Source organism: Pristis pectinata, chromosome 12 (genome assembly GCF_009764475.1).
Source record: "Pristis pectinata isolate sPriPec2 chromosome 12, sPriPec2.1.pri, whole genome shotgun sequence".
NCBI lineage: Eukaryota > Metazoa > Chordata > Chondrichthyes > Rhinopristiformes > Pristidae > Pristis > Pristis pectinata.
Window position 1 is genome coordinate 25,222,827 of NC_067416.1, and position 13,343 is coordinate 25,236,169.

Sequence of the window (13,343 nt, forward strand, 5' to 3'; positions counted from 1 at the left end):
CCCCCCTCTTTTATCTTCCCCTCTCCCTCCTCCTCATCCTTCAATCCTCCCATTTTTGTCCCCCCCCCAGCCTCCCTTCACCCACCTTCATCTGGCTCCACCCACCCACTTCACACACAGGATTCCGCCCCCCCCCCCCAATCTAGTTCCAACTGTTGTTCACCTCTCCCTTCATGGTTCTAATTCTCACCTCCTTTACATCCGAATCCAGCACTGATAGCACTTTGTGTTCCTGCTTGTTCTCCTATCTTCACACTCACCTCTACCTTGCTCCATCTGTTTTTTTTTCTTTTTCCCCTCTCTCTCTCTCTCTCTCTCTCTCTCTCTGTGTCTGCCTCCATCTATCATTCATCTGCCACTTGGTTCCCAACTTCACCCCCGCTCACCTCCCCTACCTGCCTGTCATCTCACACCCCTCCTCAGTCCACCAATCGCTTCAGAATCTTTTCTTGCCGCTCCCCTTTTCCTCTCTATGCCGGCCAGCTCGCCTCTCCGCTCTCAGCCCTGAAGCATGCGTTTCGACCTGAAATGTCGACAGTTTCTGTCTTCTCACAGATGCTGCTCAACCCGCTGTGTTCCTCCAGCAGATTGTTTGTTGACTATGGCTCTCCCTCTCCTCACAATCTCAGTTTATATGCCTAACAATCCTTTATTCTTTGTTATGATCTTGGACGATATAGAAAAGAAAGGCATCAGTTTGTCCTTCTTACCAGTTCATAAATTTCACATGCAAGGCAATTCAACTATTGGCAAACATTCTTATTATTTCAACCTTCAATGGAGCAAGAGTCAGTTCAAGGTCATATTACGCACAAAACAAACTAGAATGAATGCTCTTAAAAATTATAATGAAGAGAATATGTGGGATAAAGAGTTGCTACATTATGCTTTCACCTCTGGGACCTGGGTATAAATCTATCTTCAGGCTACAAGGATCCTCTGTCCCTTGATTCGACTGTCATTGAGTCATTCCCAACCTGATTCCTAATGATGTGAGTCCATGGCATTAAACTGCTCATAATTTAACACCAGTTATCACTAAAATGGCAGTCTCAGTTGAACAGGCCAGAGGAACGGTTCACATCTGAAATAGAAAGTTCATACTGATGCAGTAGGGAATATTCTTTTGTTTTTGGGAATACTGTACATCTTGCTGGAAAAACCAGGGATGCCTTAATGTACACTTAAAACTTAATATGGTGTAGACACTCAGCAGTTTGGGAAGAATCTGTGAGGAGAGAGAGAGTGTTAATCTTTCCGATGTCCTTTTATCAGACCTACATTGTCTATCTAGCCACATCCACACCAGTGGTATGTGCTGTTGAGATCAGTGCTTCATGCTAAAAGTGGCATTAACATCTCTGTCCAGTGAGCACACAGAGAAAAAGAGTCAGCATAAAAAGGTGTTCAGTCAATGCGAAAATAGAAATGTCATTAAATCAGTTTCATTGCATTTATACTACATCTCAGGATGAGGTGCAAAAAAATATTGTCATTGCTTAAGTCAAATTGAACAGATTGTAATTTTTATCATGATAATCATCAATAAGTAATGAAAGTACCTTTTCAAATCCACTATTCTGAAAGCTATTTCTGTGCAGATCAGACTTATAATATTTTTAATAGTTTCATTCAATGTTCTGATAACAGCTAGAGTTAGAGGGTGATATTTTCCATTTTAGTTAAATCACCATTTAGTACATCACTAGTGTTAGTGTTTTTTTTATCAGGTTGACCTGTGGAATGGGTTAAAATAAGCAGACTTGCTGAAAGCTGCAAGAACAAATTAAAGTATTTTACACTAACTAGGAACAACTCAAAATATTTCCGTCTCTGGACATTGTAATGTGCAAATATCAGAAATCTTTTGCATTTCCAATGTCCACTCCCATAATAACAAAGTATATGTCACTTTCTGGTTTATACATTAAAAAGATAGCTTGGAAGTATTATGTAAAGAGATATACCAAATTAGCAAGGTTACATGTACATAGGTTTGTTGTACATTTATTTTACAGCATTTCTTCATGAAAATTTAAAAAATAATTTTTTTTTAAATTTACCTGTTCTTACCTGCTCCATTATTCAGTAAGTTCCTGATCTTTAATCTCGGTTCCACTTCCCTGCACTACCCCAATTTCTTGATCCCTTAATATCCAAAAATGTATCATTTCACAGTTTTGAATATTCTCATCAACTGTGCTTCCACAGTCCCCTTGAGCAGAGAATTCCAAAGATTCAACATCATCTGCATGAGGAAAGTTCTTCTCATTTCATTGTTGAATGGACAACTGCTTATTACAAGACTATAATCCCCAATTCTAGACATCCCAGCCAGAGGAAATACCCTCCCTGCATATACCCAGTCAAGCCCCATAAAAATGTTATATATTTCAATGGGATCACCACTCATCCCTCTAAACTCTTGAAACAAGAGTTCCAGGCTGCTCGGTCTCTCCCGAAAGGCCATACATTCACCCTTTGTTGCATTCCTCTTTCCTTAGGTACACAATATGCCAGGTGGGTCTTAATATGGCCTTACATAATTGTAGTAATTTGTCTTTACCCTTGTATTCCAGTCCCTTTGCAATAAAGACCAGCACACTGTTTGTCTTTCTCATTGCTTGTTTTACCTGCATATTAATGTTCAGTGATTTGTGTACAAAGGTATCCAGGTCCCTTTGAACACTATTAACTGTCAAACCCTTACCACTTAAAAAAACATTGTGCTTCCATTTTCTTGACTAAAGGTTATGGCCCCACATTTCTCCACATTATATTCCCTCTGCCACATCCTCACCCATTCTCTAAGTTGGTTGATACCCCTAATGCCATCCTACATCCTCCTCAAAACCTTTGTAACATCAGCAAACTAGAATAGATTACATTTGGACTCCTCTTCCAAATCTTTCATACAGATTGTGAATGACTGGGGCCTCAACACCAATACCTGAGGCATCCCACTATTCAGAGCCTCCCACTTGAAAATGATCCACACATTCTCTGTTTCCTTTCCAATTTAGTCCTCAATCCTTTCCCCCAAGCCCATGTGCCCCAATTTTGTTCATTCACCTCTTGTTTGGCAGCTTAGCAAAAGTCTTCCAAATGACAAAGTACACCACATCCACAGGTTTACCACTTACCCATACTATTGGTTCCACCCTCAAAAAAAAGAACATGTTTTTCAAACATGATTTTCTTTTCATTGAATCCATGTTGACTCTGCCCAATCCTATTATTACTTTGAGTGTTCCATTGCCACTTTCTAACTAATAGCTTCTAGCATTTTCCTTACAACTGATGTCAGGCCAACTGGTCTGTGCTTCCCTGTTTTGTCTTGTTCCTGCTTTTTTTAAATTGTGGGATTACATTTACATTTTTGCACATGAAAGCGATCAAAGTCACCAAGGTTTATTTTCTAATTTTATCATTGTTGTATTCTTGCAATAGAAATGTAAGTCATATCGTTTTGAAATTGGATTTTTTTTATTCAAGACAAATGTTTATTTTTGACCACGAGCTGATAGCTTGAAAGGAATGTTGTGATTATAATAAGATTTGCTAGATATGAATATTTCTCTGCCTTTCTATGATGTCCAATTTTACTGCAAGTAATTTTTAACTATAAATATATACACACATCATGTAAATCTAATCTCCCTCTTTATACCTAGTTTCGTATTCTAAACATGTGTTATAACCTCATGAAAGCATAGAATGAGAAACAGACATTCAGCCCACCAACTTGTTCTCTCCACAAAGCAATTAATCCAGCTGTCATGGACTGTACCAGATACATTTTTATCTCTTGAGGCAAATTCTGCCAAGTTTTTTTGAAAGAAAAAAACAACCAAAATTTCAGGGTAACTATCTTCCCTCAGATCTGATGTGGCTAATTGTTGACTTCACACTATCTAGAAAGTTAACGTAGTGAATTTTGCTCACTGCCCATACTCCATCAGAAGAGAAATGCATGTGCACCACCCCATCCATAGCTTCAGACATCACCAAGTACATAACAGCCAATTAAGTACTTTTGAAGTGTAATCATTGCTGTGCGGTAGAAATTGATTTGCAATACATGACTAATCTCAAACTTTAGCACGATTTCAAAATCGGCTCAGAATCCTAGGATTCTGAGCTGATTTTGAAATCGTGCTAAAGTTTGTTGAAAATGTATCGACTGAATTTTCCATCCCACAGTTACGCCAACACAAGGTTTGGTTCACATCCCAGTCCAACTGTTTTACATTTGTCAGCTTTACAAGGGAGGAAATAATGCAGATACACGGATGTAGATGAACATGTCACTTTGTTTAACCTTTCTATGCTGTAGTTTAGCTTCTAACTTCTGTGTTATCAAGGTAAGCAATGCCACAAACAACTGAATAGGGAAGAGTAACTGGAGGTGGTTCTGTTAGTCAGCTGTTTAAAACCAGCCCAGTTTGAATAAATTGGTTTTCTAGAAATGTATTTCAGTGCAAATTTTCAATGTCTTGGGGTATACCAAATTCTCCATAATTGTTCTTTTGGCAAAACTGAAATATCTGCATGTGTGGTCCAATTTCAGAAAGTAATATTATAACTACATTGCAGGTGCCAATATCACTAAAAGAAAGCAGTTTCATTCATTCTCACCTCTTCCAGTCTAGAAATTCATTTTCCAGAACATAAGAGATGTACCTATAGCCCTATATAGCATGCAAAGTGGAACCACATCAAGAAGCTGGTGATGCTGGGGGAGGGTGACTGAAAAGAGAGAAGAAGCTTTGCAGTGTGTTGATATTTAAAATGTATGTTAAGTTAAAAAACGAAACATACTGAAATAGTAAAAATGTACTGTATATTTGTGGTTTTATATTTATTAATTGCCTGTCCTTCTGTTTTAGCATTTATTTGCAGCAGCTGTTTGATTACTAATTTATTAGTTATTTTGATTCTAAGGAGGATAACTTAGATGTATCACATGTGTAAAAGCCTCCCATACCTTAAAATAATGTTGTAACCTGCATTTTCAGATACCATTGAAACAGAAGTACATTGTTTGACCATGTTGTGCAGTGTATTACATATGCCAAAACAAAACAGGCTTTTCAAGTATTTCGTGAAATGTTACACACAAGCACAAGACATTGAAGTCAATAAGCAATATTCTGTAGATTAGTAAATAAGGCATAAAAAGAATTTCCATTTCGACTAGGACTCCATTGCCATGCCTTTTTGTCAAGGGAATAAATAATTTTCTGTATTCAGTCAAATCTTCATGTTTAAATGCTGAACAAATGTAACACAGTTAAGTAAAGTTGCATCCAAGATTGTGCATAGTGTAAATGCCAGAAATTAAAGTTCCATTTTGTAGTAGGATTTGTAATTATCACAACCATCAGAATTCATGTAATTTTAGCTAGAAGTACTACTGACCACTGAATCTGAAAAGATGTGACAATTACTTTATCTTGTTCAGATAAACCTTATTTCAAGATTCAATTTAAGGGAACATTGATATGTTTTGCAAACCTTCCGTCAAATAAAAATATATCTTATATTCATAACACAGAAGGAGGCCATTTGGCCCATTAGGGTCCATGCTGACTTCCAGGGGAGTAATCCCATTCCCCCCATCCTTATTTCCTTATCCCCCTGCACTCTCTCACACATGCCCATCAACTCCCCTTTGATTCTTTTTGTCACTAACATACACTGAAAGATAATTTACAGTAGCTAATTAACCTACCAGCACGTCTTTGGGATGTGGGAAGGAAACCATCGCACCCCGAGGAAGGACACATGGTCATAAAGAGAATGCGCATACTCAGCACAAGCAACATGCAAGGTCAGGGTCAAATGTGGGTCCCTGGAGCTGTGTGGCAGCATAACTAACTGCTGCAGTACTGCGCCACCCTATTGGATTATTTTCATGAATTGTGAATGTTTACTGTAATTTACAGTAAATTCAAAATTTCAGATGAATTACTATGTTAGAGTCATAGTCAAATTCGAGTCGTTGTTGACCAATGATGGAAAATTCTCAGGATTATAATACAGAATGTCACACTGCTAGCTATCTAGTTTACAACATCCGACAGGTGATGGCAAATACTGGCTATCAACAGCAAATTCCGATTTATTAATATTCTTACTGTAATGATCATTATCATTCTTGAGGGTATCACTATGCTTTGTCAGATGCAACCAGTAAAAATACAGCTCAAGTAATAATAAATCCAACACACAGAAAAAGGGAATAAATTTGTCACTATAATTTCTGTCTTCCCTAAACTGCTGTTTCGCTCTCAGTTTATGGCTCCATCTGATTATACTACAGCTTTGTAACTCTCGCCTTTGAATCCTTTATCCCTAATATGGAAATGAATTTAGACTGCAAAATTCTGTGTAATGTTTATCATTGTTCTGATAATGCTTTTAATAAATAAAATTTAACAGTTGTATAATTATTTTTTGCCTTAATCTCAGGTGCCAATTATTGTGCCCTGTCACAGAGTGATCTGCAGCAATGGACAGATTGGTAATTATATGGGAGGAAGAGGAAATCACCTCAAACAATGGCTACTGACACATGAGAAGCTTCTGAAAGAGAGCCGAGAAACATCTCAGGGACTTTGTCCAATGCTGCCACACAGCTAGAACGTACGCCAACAATATTCAGAATAAAGCAAGCTCTTAACACATCCACTATTATTTAGGGAATTTCTAAATAGTGATTTAAAAAGATAAAAGAAACTTAAGAGTCAGATGCGTGGTGGCACCACTACTATATTAAAAAGGCTGGATACATCCTGAGGGACGCTGGCCTTTCTTGTTTTTACATTTTACAGAAGAATGAATGCAGAGAACTGTGCATGTTGTGTATGTATTTTGTTTCCATCTACAAGCTTTTTTTGTTCTATTTTTAATGCCCATTAAAGCAAGGATAAGGGAGTGGGAGGAGCATGGCAAATGTTAGGTGCAACTGCCCCTCTAAGGAAGCATCTGGCTCACAGAGGGGACAGACGACAATCTGATGCTTGCGTGTTACTGGGAGCAAAATGAAATCCTGAGGCTTCAGCACACACCTCTTTATTCCTGCACTGTATTGTATTTGACCAGCATGGAAAGCTGAACCTCAGCCAGATGAGTGTCAATGAGTGCCCTGTCCTCTTTGATGTTTGAGCTACTAAAATAATCTTTCTCATAAACACTTTTCAATGTTTTCGTGACCATTTTGTGAAAAGGAAGCATTTTCTGCATGCTGTCATTCAAAAGAATGTTTGCCACAGTTCAACCATTGTTTTTTTTTAAATTTGAAATATATTTTCCAAATCACAAAAAGATGTAATTTATATATCATGCATTTTTTAGCAGAATCATGGTTCTATTTTTTCTTATAATTGCAGAAGCAGTTAAATATGTAAAACTTTCTTTTGACCAGGGGATTTCTTTTGAGGCACAAGCAATCCATATAGTGAATTTGGTATAGGAATAAGTTTCTTGCAGTTTAAGGACAAAGATTTTACATGTTAATTAGGAAGAAGACAAATTACTTCAATTGTATTAATGGAGTATTGTCAATGCTGTTGATTTGGGGTCAGGGCTTAATCACAGACCTATACTCCACCTCAATTGATAATGTTTTTGTCACCCACATGGTTTCATTTCATAGAATCAGGTAAATAATTTGTATGTTTTAGTTTACAGTTGTCTTATGTGTTCTTTCCCCTTGGAAATTATTTTATTGGCTAGATGATTAGGTTGCGGAGAGGGAGCTCTCACTGGTACTTTCTTTTCCCACTGAAGACATTGTTTGAGCAGCGACAGTTATCCTGCCCGGGGGAAGATGCATTTTCCTGCCCTTTCATGCTCCCATTTGCTCTCATTGTTAGTCAATGTGAGCACATGCAAGGATTTAATACAATTAGTTTATTCTGAATTCATAAAAAGGGAAGATTTTTCAAAAAATGCATGTTACTGGACACATTTTGCAGAATAGTCTGTGTGGTGTTGTGTGACTACAAGTTGTGTTAAATGTGATTAATCATAGAATAATCAATTAAAGGTCACAAACTGCCACAATTTTTCACAAACAGGTACCTCTTCCTTAAGAACATTAAAGTTGCAGCGAAAATAAAAGAGAGGGGGATGGGTGTCAGATAAATTACATATTATATTGGGGCTGCCACACGATTGATACAATAGGGTTTCCGGCTGTTACACAGATCAAATATGATAGCCTTTAAATCATATCAGAACAAGATACTTATACTGTAATACCCATATCTGTGTGCTCACATAGGGGTTAGAAAATACTTTTTAGCATGGTTTATAACTTTTTCATGTTAAGTGTAAGGTTGTACATTTATCAGTTATTCAGTCTGGCAAGTCTCTTGGAATAATACTGTGGATTAACTTTCTCAGGATGATGGTTTTAAGAGGATTGAACAAAAGGCAGTGAATCACCAGCAAAATAAATAATTACAAAATATATTGAATTGCTTTCCAGCAAACACCAAGATTAAAACACCTGGGTAACATGGGTTATTGAAATACTGAAGTTATACCATGAAAATATTTCACAGTGTTTTTGGATGTTAACTTCATTTATGTAATTGAGGGTTAGATGGCATGCTTATGATATTCCAGCTTGGTAACTTTTTCTAGTTACCCATTACTCTCTATGCAAATCATTATGAAAGTAGATATTTTCAATGTTCTTATTTGTGATGTGACTTCCTTGATATTGATCATTTAATTTTTAGTGGGACATTTTTTTCCTTCAATAATAAATGCAAGATAATTCATTCGAACAGTTTCTATAAATAAAAGATGGATCTGACTTTGAAAATGTGATTAGCTTTCCACCATTGACTGTGTGTTCTTGTTCATCCGAATTGTGGCTCTCTAATGTTATTAAAGGTTAGGCTCTCCGAGTGGTGTTTGAACCAATAGAGGGCAGTAGAGTTCAGTGGAATTGCATTACAGAGAGCATACACTCACAACAACAGCTTTACTCTCAATTATTTGTTTTTAACCTACAAAGAGAACTCAGAGTAGCTCAACAGGAACTTAAACATTAACTTGTACTGCATGTATTCAGTCAAACTGCATCATGTGTAAATTTCATTGTATTCATTCATTTGTGTCTTTTGTGTGTGTGGCTGCGCATAGCACAGTACAACTTGCTGCTGTCAGACAGTCAGATGAAGAATGGCCCTTCTTTACTCACTGATTTCTGATATTACTAATGATGCCCAGGCTACAGACTGGAGTGAGCACTAATGAAGGGTGCTGTGACACTAGAACCTCTAGGGGTTCTATTTAAGAAGAGAGGTGAATGCATACTGCCACTTGGGTGTACTTCAAGCATGCCCTCTTCAACCATTATTGCTGATTTCATCTTGTGATTTTGTTTTAATGCAGTGCATTATTTGGCACGATGATCTTTCATGATGAAATACTTAACTCTTGTGTGAATCTGCAAAGAGGTGGAGGAGCTAATGGTTATGTTGTTAGCCCAATTGTTGAAAGAAAGAAATGTCCTTCAGCCTTGGAATTGGGTTCCAGTGACCTATCAGATTTCCTCCCCTTCAGTCTTCCAATGCTTTGAACTGCTGACATTGAGACACTGTGCAGTCAGGCACGACAGCTGTTTCTGCATCATCTAATACCAACACATGCTGTTTTAGACCATTTTCAGAAGAAAAGATAATGAAAGATTCAGAAATAATATTTATTTTGCATAGTTATCTTTATAATAAAATACATGCCCTTGACCACGGAAAAACTGGATCTTGAGATAGGGTTAAGTTTGTTGACGGGCTACATGTCAAGGTTTAAAGAAATTCAGAGTGTTTCTTTTTTTACATTTAGAGCTGCTCCACAGACTCAACTAAGGCTTGACTGTGCACTTTGTCAGAGTGAAAAATAACAGACGTAGCAGTTGGCATCTTAATGCTGTGCATTATGAACTTCTGATAATTTTTTGACCCTACTTGAGCTTGACATCAAGTGGAAGTGAGCATAGGGAACAAATTAACAGGCTCTTGGATTCAGATTTGTAACTTGCACCACCGCTCTGTCTCTCTCCCCACTGTTCACTGCTACCTGAGAAAGAGAGTAACAATAGGGGTGGGTGCTGAACTGGCTTTGAGCACCTGAGATCAATGATGCATCTGGTCAAAGCCCAAAGTATGGAAGCTGGAAGACGACAAGTAGGAAATGTTTATGAAAATGTGTTCTTCCACAAAAATAGCTTTCTCTGTTGCCAAGTTCATATTATTTACGTTAAACTAGTTGCATTTTGGTTGATTCCAAAATATTCATTTTATGACTTATTTACTCCTTTTCTCAGACAGCAAACATAATATATCTCCATAAATTTTGATAGCATTTGTATTGAATAAATGATATCTGGTCACATCCTAAGATAAATAATACATTTCTAGTGATAGATATAGCATTACTTCAGAAGTAAAGTAGGACAGACACATTTATGAATTCATTTATAGCTTGGTGTTTATAGAAAGATTTTTCTCACCCACGAAGGCAGTGATGGAAAGGTAGCTTTGTGATGGCAGATTATCACATCCACATTCATGATTATTTCAAAGCAAATAAAAAACATTCAATGTGTTCAAATGACGGCACAATTGAATGATGTAAAATGTTCCACTCTTTGAATAATTTGATTACACTGAAAATAAAGAATAAGAACACAATGAAGATGTGATGTCTTTGTGATTATTTAAACTGCATCAACACTGAGAAAAAATATACATACCTTTCTAAATTGTTATTTAATGTTATTGCATATTTTCATTTCCTTCAGAGTCTGCTAAATGTTTGTCCAGAACAGTTCCTGCTCTGTATGAAACTATAGAGGTGGCAGTAAAATACTTAGGTTAAGGCCAAGTAGTGGAGAAATTGCAGGTACTGATGTGTCTTTAAGTGACTGACGGCAGTAGTCCAAAGTCTTCTGGACCAAGTGGCACCAGCTGCAGACAGATGGAGCATGTCTGGGCTCCATCACCCTCAGGTCTGCACCAGACAAGAATCTATATATTAGGGTGGGAGAATGGATAAGAAAATAAGAAATGGCCACTGTGGTGTAAGGTGAAAATTGAAATACATATGGTATGCTGACATTTAAAATGATTGATGGTGGACTATTGTTAATTGTGGTTCAAAGTTTTAAATTTGTTGTAATATCATTTAAAAGAGATGCTGAAAAAAATCATATGCAAACAATAATTAAGATCAATAACATGTGGTTGTGTATAAGACATTTAGGCTGAAGTATTTACAAAGTGTTCTGCTTTCTTTCCCTTTGAACACACTCACTGTCCTTTCATAGTTGATATCACTGGTGTTTATTCAGTTCCGTAAATTCAAAATGTTGTCCAGAACCATGTCTTTCTTTCCGTGTACCTTTAAACTGCCCATATTTAGATTAAAAAGTGAGCTTTTAACAGGATTTTAAATGCTGTTTTTTCCAGAAATTATTTAATCGCATAAATAATTTTGGATTTGTTTTTTTCACAGTCTCTCACAGCAATATTTTACAGAAATGACATATAGAATGTTTGATTATTCCAGTACCTGTGTTGCAGTTGCACTAGTATATTCTGCTAATATCACAAAAAACATCATTTGGAGACAACCTTAAAATAAGATATAAGATAAGATCCAGTCGCAGAAGGAACTACTGATACTACTACTTCCCCAATATAACCAAACTGAAAATAATATTTTCCCATTAGTTTCCAAATAATTGGTATTCATTGCTGTTTAATAAATAGAACTGTTAAGTTTCAGAAAAGGCCTTGTATCTTACATCCATGCTGATCCAGAATTATGGACACTCAATACTGATGTAAATAAACTAAGTAATGTGCCTCATATTTACTTATAACTTTAGTAACTACCTGAGAACATTAGTAATAAGCCCACTAAACAGGAAAGTGATGCCCAGTGAACCTATTATCAAAAATTAGTTTCAATTGGATATTGTCTAAAAATACGTTCATTTGTTTCTTTTGATTCTGTTACTCAGACAATGCCGCACTCATAAATCAGGAATCTTTGATTTTCTTGGGTGAAACATAACTCATGAAAATTCACAATTATGTGTGAACATTGGTGCATCCCAGTGACTTGAAGGACAAGGTTGTTACATTTGGTTTTTTAAACAGTACAGGATAGACCTTCCTAGACATAATTTTCATGTAAAAGTATTAAAATCTTTAAGAATGCAAAATAGATAAAATCTTAAATACTTTTTCTTAAAAAAATTCCAATCAGATTAACATTAATAATATCTAAAGTAAGCAATGTTATCAGAATTTTATTGCTTGTGACTATGTTCACAGCTGTTCATCATTCCAATACTGGGAAGTACCTCAGTTACGCCCCACTGAATGCAAGTTGGGCATGTGGACATGTAGCCAAAGTCCTTTAACTTTTTTTCCATCATAGGGTGAGACTTCTGATTTCAAGCTGTTTTCACTGGTCTTCTGTTTATTCTCACAAGTCTGGAAAAAAAGCTGTGCTGGAAAATGCCTGTCTGTGAGCAGGATTGAGATCACTGCCCACTTATCTACTTCACCCTTCCACCTCTCCAAACCCACCCCCCAGGGCAAGAGTGAGGCAGTTTGCTGGAGGCTTAAGGACTGGGGTGCATCAGGACTTATGCTGAGTTCATACTGGCTATTTCTTTCCAGACTTGACGTTTCCAATGATGCACCAACTCTCCTAAGAAGTGGAACTCCTGATCCTGCCCTTTACCGTCATTGACTTGACAGTGACTCAGTCCTTCTGCAAGGGATCCAGGACCTTGAAGTTCCTGTGAAGGCCCGAACCCATCATTAAATACAGCTTCTACCAGTCTCGGACCAATGTAAGGACTCGTGAAACACCTAAGGTTCCTCTTGAAACAGGCTCATGTTTAGAAATGTAAATTATATTGGCTTATTATTGTCACCTGCACTGAGGTACAGTGAAAAATTTTGCATGCCATCCATACAGATCATTTCATCACATCAGTGCATTAAGGTAGTACTAGTGAAAACAATAACAGAATGCAGAATAAAGAGTTACAGTTACAGGGTAAGTGCAGTGCAGGCAGACAATAAGATGCAAGGCCATAGTGAGGTAGATTGTGAGGTCAAGAGTCCTCTTAACGTACACGGGGAGCATTCAATAGTCTTATGACTGCGGGATAGAAGCTGTACTTGAGCCTGATGGTACTTGCTTTCAGGCTTTTGTATCTTATGCCCCGTGGGAGGGGGGAGAAGGGAGAATGTCCAGGATGAGTGCAGTCTTTGATGGCTGCTTCAGTGAGGCAGCGAGAA

The 13,343-nt window shown here is 37.2% G+C and overlaps 1 protein-coding gene across 2 annotated transcripts in view; it reads left to right on the forward strand.

The window, feature by feature from the left end:
* Window positions 1-10,690, forward strand: part of mgmt (O-6-methylguanine-DNA methyltransferase) — a 282,187-nt gene extending 271,497 nt beyond the window's left edge. For both annotated transcript variants that reach the window (XM_052027348.1, XM_052027349.1), the window contains exon 6: window positions 6,475-10,690. In XM_052027348.1, coding sequence (XP_051883308.1) covers window positions 6,475-6,645 — 171 coding nt within the window. In that variant the 3' untranslated portion in view covers window positions 6,646-10,690. The remainder of the gene's footprint in view (window positions 1-6,474) is intronic.
* The last annotated feature ends 2,653 nt before the right edge of the window (window positions 10,691-13,343 follow it).